General features: G+C 40.8%; 1 protein-coding gene across 2 annotated transcripts in view; it reads right to left on the bottom strand.

Moving 5' to 3' along the window:
• Positions 1-9,942, bottom strand: part of FBXO34 (F-box protein 34) — a 66,965-nt gene that overhangs the window by 20,823 nt on the left and 36,200 nt on the right. Inside the window, exon 3 of one of the 2 annotated variants that reach the window (XM_023515875.1) lies at positions 3,946-4,061. The exons of the other annotated variant lie outside the window; for it this stretch is intronic. Coding sequence (XP_023371643.1) covers positions 3,946-3,962 — 17 coding nt within the window. The 5' untranslated portion in view covers positions 3,963-4,061. The remainder of the gene's footprint in view (positions 1-3,945; positions 4,062-9,942) is intronic. 2 annotated transcript variants of the gene reach the window in all.

Below are 9,942 nucleotides of genomic sequence, written 5' to 3'. Positions count from 1 at the left end.
AAAAAAAAAAAAAAAGAAAGAAAAAGAAAACAAAACTCCTATTCGTTAAAAAGATTTGTCACACCTTTTTTTTCATTATTTCAGATTAATGTGAGGTTACAAATAATTAGTTTACATTTGTTAGAAAAAGTCCAGGTTGTATTTCAGTACTTTACCCAGGAAGTGTGCCATATGCCCTACATTGTACCCGTTAGGTGGGAGCTTACTGAGCCCCTCCCCACTTCTTGAATTTGTGTTTTTCTCTCACGTGGGTCTGTACTTGTTCATCTACTAGTTTCAAATTAGTATTGAGTATATGTTTTTCCATTCTTGAGATACTTACTAAGGAGAATGTTTAATTCTATCCAGGCAAATAAAAAAGATGTAAAGTCTCCATCTTTTTATGGCTGAATAGTAACCCATGGTATATGTACACCACAGTTTAATAATCCATTCCTGGGCTGATGGGTACTTGGGTCATTTCCACACCTTTGTGATTGTGAACTGAGCTGGGATAAACATTCAAGGGCAAATGTCTTTATGGCAAAATGATTTTTTTTTTATTCTAGGTAGATGCCTAGTAGTAGGATTGCAGGATCAAATGGAAAGTCTAATTTGAGTTCTTTGAGGATTCTCCATAGTTCTTTCCACAGAGGCTATATTAGTTTGTAGTCCCATCAACAGTGCAGAAGTGTTCCTTTATCCCTGCACCCTTGCCAGCATCCACAGCTTTGGGACTTTGTGATGTGGGCCCTTCTCACTGGGGTTAGGTTCTGATTTGCATTTCTCTGAGATGATTAGGGACAATGGGCATTTTTTCATATGTTTTTGGCCATCTTAATTCTTCTTGGGAGAAGTTTCTGTTCATTCATCTTGCCCAGTGAGTAATTAATTGGGTTGTTGAGTCTTTTTGTTGATTTGCTTGAGTTCCCTGTAGATTCTGGTTATTGGCCCTTTATCAGCCTTGTAACATTTGTGTATCTTTTCCCATTCTGAAGGTAATCTATTTAGTTTGTTTACTGCATCCTTAGCTGGGCAGAAGCTTTTAAGCTTGATCAAGTCCCATTTGTTTTATTTTTATTTATTTATTTGTTTTTAGAGACAGAGTCTCACTTTGTCACCCTTAATCAAAGCTCACAGCAACCGCCAGCTCTTGGGCTTAGGCAATTGCCTCAGCCTCCCAAATAGCTGGGACTACAGGCTCCCACCACAATGCCTGGCTATTTTTTTGTTGCAGTTTGGCCAGGGCCTGGTTCAAACCCTCCACCCTCGGTATATGGGGCCAGCACCCTACCCACTGAGCCACAGGTGCTGCCCCCATTTGTTTATTTCTGATGCTAATGCAATTGCCAATGGGGTCTTCTTCATAAATCTTTCCCCAGGCCTGTATCATTAAGAGTTTTCCCCCACACTTTCTTCTAGAGTTTTTATCATTTTGTGTCTTATATTTAAATCTTTTATCTAGCATGAGTCAATTTTTCTAAGTGGTAAGAAGTCTTTTTTATACATACATGGCTAACCAGTTCTCCCAGCAAATACGGATTTTTTTTTTTTTTTGAGACAGAGAGCCTCAGGCTATCCCCGAGTAGAGTGCCATGACATCACAGCTCACAGCAACCTCCAACTCCTGGGCTCAAGCGAGTCTCCTGCCTCAGCCTCCCAAGTAGCTAGGACCACAGGCATCTGCCACAACGCCCAGCTATTTTTTGGTTACACCTGTCATTGTTGTTTTTGGAGGGCCTGGGCTGGACTCGAACCCGCCACCTTAGGTGCATGTGGCTGGCACCTCAGCCACTTGAGCCACAGGTGTCAAGCCGCAAATAGGGATTTTTTACCCCCCATTCTTCTGTTTCGTTTATCGAAGATTAGATGGCAACATAAGGGTGTTTCCACTGTCAAACCATTATTTTCAAAAATGTTACCTTAAAAATAACTTGAAGATCCACCCGAAAAACTGCTGAGAAACAAACCTTATTTCCTGATCTATCACTTTAATTTGTCCATTTATGACTTATATGTCCAAAAGTCCAAGTGCATTTTAAAAGGGAACTCAGAAAATCCCCCAAAGAAATGTGAAAATCAGGTTATTCAATTGTAGATACTGTGAAAGTGAAGAATCAACTCAATCTTGCTTAGCTTTGGGTATTAAGAGGGAAATCTGCTCATCTCAAGAGCGCTGACCTTGTACAACATCTGAAGTGAATAAAGGAAAAAAGGGAACAAGAATGGGTAAAGGGACAAAAGTTAAGTATCTAGTTACCTTTAGATTTATTGAAGAAAATCTCCCCTATTAACCCCACCACAGATATTCTCATGAACTTCATTGAGCTGAGCAAACTACACTTTTATGAAGAGAATGAGGGTTTTTTTCCTTAAGCAAATTAGTTCTTCCCAGAAACAAAATATCATATTATAAACATTAATAGAAGACTATTTAAAAGCAACCTCAAACTCTTGTGCTCAAGCCATCCCCTTGCCTCAGCCTCCCAAGTAGCTGAGACTACAGTCACCCACTACAATGCCCAGCTATTTTCTGAGAGGGGGTCTCACTCTGGTTCAGGCTGGTCTCAAACATGTGAGCTCAGGTAATTCACCTGCCTCAGCTTCCAGAGTGCTAGGATTATAGGTGTGAGCCAACCACCCAGCCTATATATCAATTCATTTTTAAAAACTTTAACAGAAGCAGGTAAGACTTTAAGACAGCTATTTTGTAACATTATACAATTAAAGAAGTATACAGTAATCTGAGCACATACTAATCCCTAATTATTATTTCCAGCTGGGAAGTAACTGCCAATAAGCACTCTGAGACCACCTACTGATTAGAGTAACTTCAGAGGCTCCATGTCATTCTGCAGTAACCAACTACCCAATGAACTACACTGCGTGTCTCAACATGCTGCTATGATGTACTAATTAAAAATATACTTAAAGACATTAAATTCCTTAAATTTCATTTCCTGATAGGTTTTGATCAAATAAATGTAAAAAATGAAAGTAGATATCACCATTTTGCAACTTCTACTAAAGTAATGGATCTAGGTATTGGTCATCAGTAGCTGCTAACATCCTAAAACTGAAACAGACATTACATGCCTCCCAATGGGGTAGGGGAGATGCTTACTTTAAGAAAACATCAATTCTAATCTGCTAGATACTTGAAGGGGTGTCCAAGCTGCAGCCCACAGGCCTCATGCTGATTTTGTGAGGACTTTTTTTGCTTATGTGTGGTGCTGGATATCTAAAAAATATGCACGGCCCTTTGTTTTGCTAATCAGCTTTTGGTAGTGTTTGTGTAGAGTACAGCCCAAGACAACTCTTATTCCTCCAATGTACTTACTGCAGGAAAGAAAAAAGGTTGGACGCCCCTGTTAGAGCAAACTAAAACTTCACATAAAACACAAGAGACAGAGAAATATGTGAAACCACATTTGAGGGATACAAAACAGCAAAATGTAGATTGTGGGAAATTACAGAACAATAAAACCCTGGTTTCTTCAAAACAAAGTCCAACTAAGAGAGAGACTGACTTTTATAAATGACACTTGAGAGACCAACCAACCAAATGCACCATAAATGAATCTTCAGTCAGATTGACTATAAAAAATTAACATGTGTATAAATTTTTTTCCCATTTCTGGAAAGTTCTCAAAATATGTCTTTGCATTTTTAATTCCTGATCTCCTAGAGCTTCATCCTGAAATAGATTAAATAACATGATGTCAAGAATTTCCTTCAAAATAACGTAAGGAAATAAATGGTTAGATGTATAGAACAGACAAGACTGAAAGTGAGCTGAGAAATTGTTGAAGTTGTATGGTGGCTAAGCCAGGGAGGGTTTATTACCACTCTTACTGTACACAGCTAGATTTTCCCATAATTACTGGTTTTAAAAAAGGAGAAATAAATGGAAGAATTTGGAAAACTGTGGGTGAAGGAGCCTTAAAATGTTCATTATGCACACACCGTATGGAGCAGCACATCTTCAGGTCTGGAATTAGGTGAATGTGGATGTCAGTGGCTCCCTGGGGAGGTAGCTCTGCAGGAACTTCAGGCCCGGGCCCTGTGATGCAGACTCCTTCCTGGTTCAAACAACGGGCACCAAGGTTAAGTTCTTGCCCTACTCCACACCCATTACTGAAAACTGAACAGGAAATAAATCAGAAAGCAACTTAAAAAAAGATGAAAAGAAAAAAGACAAACACATGGGAAGCCAAACAATAAAAAAGTACTAGAAGGTAATAGTAGTCAAGACCAATCAATCCAAGTCTTAATTAAATGCAGGTGACTTTCAACCCTTGACTCTACAACCTCAATGACCAGTCTGGTTAGTACCGGAATTGGCCTTGTATAAGTGCACTTTCACAACTTTAAATAAAGACATATATAAATTGAACATTTAAATAAACGCATGGGGAGAAAGGGGAAGGAGAGGATGGGTAAATTCACACCTACAGGGTACAGTGCACACTACCTGAGTAAAGGGCAACTTTAACTCAACCTGTACAAAAACAAAGCATGTAAACAAAATGTGCTTCTGATATTTAAAAAAATGCACAGGGCCGGGTGAGGTGGCTCACACCTATAATCTTAGCACTCTGGGAAACCAAGGTGGATGGATCACCTGAGCTTGCAAGTTTAAGACAGCCTGATCCAGAGCAAACCCTCCCCAACCCCATAAAAATAGTCAGACGTTGTGGTAGGTGCCTGTAGTCCCAGATACTCAGGAGGCTGAGGCAAGAGGACTGCTTGAGCACAAGAGTTGGAGGTTGCTGTCAGCTATGACACCATAGCACTCTACCAAGGACAACAAAGTGAAACACTGTCTCAAATAAATAAATAAATACAAAAGTATGCACCAGATATTTCTGCCATTTAAAGATACCTCATTGTAAATCCTTTTATAACAAGTGCAGTCCTCCTCTCCACATTCACCCACAGGCAAGGGAAAAATGACAGTGTTAATTTCAAAATTTTATTTATGATGTAGCCATTAATATATTTTGAACATTTACCATGTAGCTATATACTATCTAAAGAGCTTCATTATGCATGAGGTCTCACAATTAAGTTTTCAAACTCATCCTAGAAAAAGTGCCACATGGGTGGCGCCTATGGCTCAATGGGTAGGATGCTGGGTCCATATACGGAGGGTGGCGGGTTCAAACCCAGCCCTGGCCAAACTGCAACAACGAAAAAAAAATAGCCAGGCATTCTGGCAGGCACCTGTAGTCCCAGCTACTCGGGAGGCTGAGGCAAGAGAATCGCCTAAGCAGAGGAGTTGGAGGTTGCTGTGACCTGTGACACCACAGGAGGTGGTGTGAGACTCTACCTCTAAAAAAAAAAAAGAAAGAAAAAAGAAAGAAAAAGAGAAAGTGCTACACATCTCACTGCTGAATATCACTTCAGTAACCTGAAATGCTACCAACTCTAGCACCTCATCCGCTCATCAAAGCAATTCTGGAACTCTTTTTCTGGAATGGCCATCAGAGCTGTCACTGTATAACACACAAAAATATGCAACAACAATAATGAACACCACTCAGCAAGACCACACATCTATACATATGCAGCTGTGAGACACTGATACACCAAGGTTATGAAACCTCAACAAGTTGGTTTATACAGTGCTGCCAATGTGAGTGTGTGGTGACATATCTGTGAACTTAATTGACAGACTTCACATAATGACAGATCTGATGGTCATTCCAGAAAAACAGTTCCAAAATTGCTTCAAAGAGTAAACTAGGAGCTAGCATTAGTGTATAGCTTTCACTTTGAAGGTGACCACACTGATAGTTAGCAATTTAGTATGTAGCACTTTTTCTAGGATAAGTTTGTGAACTTAATTGTCCAACCTTGTATGTGTATGTATTAATTTCATTTTCTAGACAACTCTATGAGATACAATATTACACAAACAAGAAAACCAACCAATTAAAATGTTAATAAGTTTTTTTTGTTTTGTTGCAATTTTTGGCCGGGTTTGAACCCACCACCTCCAGTATATGGGGACCGGCGCCCTCCTCCTTTGAGCCACAGGTGTGGCCCAATGTATTAAGTATTTTTAAATGATCAGCCATAGAGAGGGCAGTTCATCTTAGAGTACTAAGTTGCTGGGTCATTTTTTAAAATGAGCATTAATAATAGAATTTTAAATAAAGCCATGTGTGTACATACACACATACACATAATAAAGTGACAAGAGTTGCCTAAAAGTCACACAATCAGTTGTAATTTCCTAATTACAAGTACAATATATTTATGATTGTATTTCCTTTTTTTTTTTTTTTTGTCTCACTTTGTTGCCCTCGGTAGAGTGCCCTGGCATCATAGTTCACAGCAATTTCAAACTCCTGGGCTCAAGAGATCCTCTCGCCTCAGCCTCCTGAGTAGCTGGGACTACAAGCGCCTGCCACAATGCCCGGCTATTTTTTTGTTGCAGTTTGGCCCGGGGCCGGCGCCAGCGCCCAACTCACTGAGCCATAGGCTCAGTGATTATATTTTCTAAACCCTTTAATCCCAGCAGTTCTGTTTTCTAAAAGGAAACATAACTGACAGAAATTAAGTCACTTCGGGGTGGTGTCTGTGGCTTAAAAGGGTAGGGCGCCAGCCCCATATCCCAGAGGTGGCGGGTTCAAACCCAGCCCCAGCCAAAAAAAAAAAGAGGAGAAATTAAGTCACTTCAAGTTCATTTTAATAGAAATGCTCTCTTTGAGCAGGAAATGATCAAAGATAACTGAACATATAGATCCAAACTGAACAAAAAGCCAAAGGAAAGCATAGCATACCATAAATTTCTTAAGGACAAGGTCCTAGTTTAATATTGTTACAGATCCACACAGGATCATGCACAGAACACTCAGTTCTGAGGCACATTTTCATGGAAAATAAACACTAGGAACTACCCTACCAGTGCATTTTAGTCTCCCATACCTTCATCAATCCAGTCTTCAAACAAGGGGGAATAATTGTGAGGAAATGCTTTGAGAACACCTGCCCTTCACTGTCACTCAAGCCACTGCAATGACAAGCAGGCCACTGCATTCCCTCAGTCCAACTCTCCCTCCCACAAGGTTTGCTCTACCATAAAACTGCCTCTCTTCTCTACAGGCCTCACCAAAGATTGGTACCTTACTATAGCACTGGTCAATCTTTTTTGGACATCAAACTTTCAGAATCTGAGAAAAGGTCTAAGTTCTTTGCCCTCCAAAATGCCAAAGTGCACACATAAATGATTTTGATAGGACTGAGGGGGATCTCAGAGCTCCTCCTCCATTTTGCCCTTCACATTCAGAGTGGCCCATTCCTGTCAATTCAAACTTTCTTTTCTACCTTTTAACAATTTCCAGCACTTTCACTGGAACTACTGAATCCACTTATCCTACTGGGCCTCACCTTGACCAGGTCTCATCCACTGCCCACCCCACCCTATCAATGTTACTGAATGGCTACTATAAATCCACTGAAGTCCAGCTTATTTATCTCCAAGGTCAGGGCAATCTTACTCTCTTCGGTATTCTTCACAGAGCATGCCACACAGGAATGGGTACATGGCAAGCATTCCTTAGAGTAAATCAGGGTCAAACCTAAGGACTGAAATCAGCCAATCAGCAAGGATCTCTCACGTAGAGCACTGTAAGACAGGGTGACCAGACGTCCCGATTTAGGCAGGACAGTCCTGCTTTTCAACAATTTGTCCCGCGTCCTGCGAGGTTTTAAAAAAGTCCCGATTTTTGGAAAGAATGCATGAACGGGCTGGAGAACAAGAAGGAAATATACGGTTTTCAGCTGCCATATGGCTATTTCGCCAGAATATGAGTTTTATATTATTTTTGTTAATTTTATAATGTTAAACTGTAATAAATAATTGCTGAGAAGTGATTATCCAGAACTGCTTATCAAAGTTTGCCTTGTTGTCAGGCCCTGCCCCGAGCCAGCCCCTGCCCCCAGCGCTGCCCCCCGGCCATGTTGTCCCACCTTACAGATGTTAAAAATCTGGTCACCCTACTGTAAGAGTATGATCAATTGATACTTCAGTAACTCAAGAAGTTGATGCAATCACTCAACCTCTCCTGCTGTGTCTCACACTTGCTTTCTCAGAAAGGAAAAGTAGAGAAACAGAGGATACTCTATAGCCTGTAATCACTCAAACTTGGTTACGTTTCTGCAAAGCAATTAGTTTGACTTGAGTAGCAGCTTTCTTCCAGCACTCTGGTTACCTGAAACATCCTTATGCTACACCAGATTTTAAAGAAAATCCTACTCACCAGACATGTATAAACAAACACTTCCACCATAGTTGTTTAATTTAATACTATCAGTTTCACCCGAGTGAAACCGACTTTCATGTTGCTAATAACCTGCAGGACAGAGCCATCAGGCACTCAGGCTAGGAGTGAGGGAGCCTCCTCTCATTTTCAAAGTATCAAACCATATCCTCTAAATCAGGTGTCCTCAAACTGCGGCCCGCCTAGGACATTTATCCGCCCTACTGCATGTTTTTGCCGCTGCTGCCTGTCCTGCTTAGCAGCTGACTCATCCAGTGGCCTGCAGTCTGGCCCTCCAACGTCTGAGGGACAGTGAACCGGCCTCCTGTTTGAAAAGTTTGAGGACCCCTTCTCTAAATACTAAAACACACAGACACTGAATCCCAATGAGAAACACTGTCAAATCTCCCTATGATTCCTTCCTATACTAAACACAGCTGCCTAGGGTCATGTTTATATAAATTTAAAACAAATAAAAACACCATCAATAATAACAAAATTTCTGACAGACTCCTATCCACCCAAACCAGAAAGGAAGAGGACGCCAATAAGCTTAAAAATACTTCTCTATCTTGCCTGTAATCCCATCACTCTGGGAGGCCAAGGCCAGTGGAGTGCCTAAGCTCACAGGTTCCAGACCAGCCTTAGCCACAACGAGCTGCTGTCTCTAAAAATAGCTGGGTGTTGTGTTGGGCATTTGAGAGGCTGAGACAAGAGAATCGCTTAAGCCCAAGGGTTTGAAGTTGCTGTGAGCTATGATGACACAGCACTCTACCAAAGGTGACAAAGTAAGACTCTGTCTCAACAAACAAACAAAAACCAAAACTAAACAATACCAGAGTTAAAAAAGAGGATAACTTGTGTTACCTGGGGTTTTATGAAGAGGTGACAGCATTAGACCTAAGCTCACATTCAAGTAGACCCTTTAAAGATCAGTTCATTCAGTGTTTTACATAACACATTTAAAGAGAGTAACATTTACTTTACATGATTTTTTCTACTATGAGTGGCATTCACAGGTGAGAACTGACACCTACAGACATGATTTAATCAAGGCAGAATGAAAGTCAAACAACATGTGAACAAAAGGTTACAGCAGCAGTTCAAAGGGACAGGAGCACTGAGGGTGAGTTATCACAGTACCTTTAAAAAATGACAAACACAGAGCCAGGTGAGGTGGCTCACACCTGTAATCCTAGCACTCTGGGACGCCAAGGTGGGAGGCTTGCCTGAGCTCAGGAGTTTGAGACCAGTCTGAGCAAGAGTTGTCTCTACTAAAAGATAAGAAAACTAGCAGGGCCTTATGGCGGATGTCCATAGTCGCAGCTACTTGGGAAGCTGAGGCATGAGGATCGTTTGTGTCCATGAGTTTGAAGTTGCTATGAGCTACTATGATGCCATGACACTCAATCCCAGGGCAGAGAGTAAGACTCTGTCTCAAAAAACCAAACAACAACAAAAAAACACAAAAGAATCTATAGAGGGTATATGTCATGTCAGCATTTATACTGCATGCACCAATTTGGTTGGCTTCCCAAAATTTAGACAAATTAACATCAAAAAACAATAAAGTAGTTTGAACTAGTTCCCTTGACTGTTCATCCCATAATTCAGCAAATGATGACTTACCACATTATGTTCCTTCTAAAGAAGTCTTATCTTGGCTTGGCGCCTGTGGCTCAAGTGGCTAAGG

The sequence above is a fragment of the Otolemur garnettii genome, unplaced genomic scaffold (genome assembly GCF_000181295.1).
Source record: "Otolemur garnettii isolate 467f Iridium unplaced genomic scaffold, OtoGar3 scaffold00081, whole genome shotgun sequence".
Lineage (NCBI taxonomy): Eukaryota > Metazoa > Chordata > Mammalia > Primates > Galagidae > Otolemur > Otolemur garnettii.
Note: the sequence above shows the minus strand (reverse complement) of the source record. Positions and strands in the feature narration are given on the sequence as shown.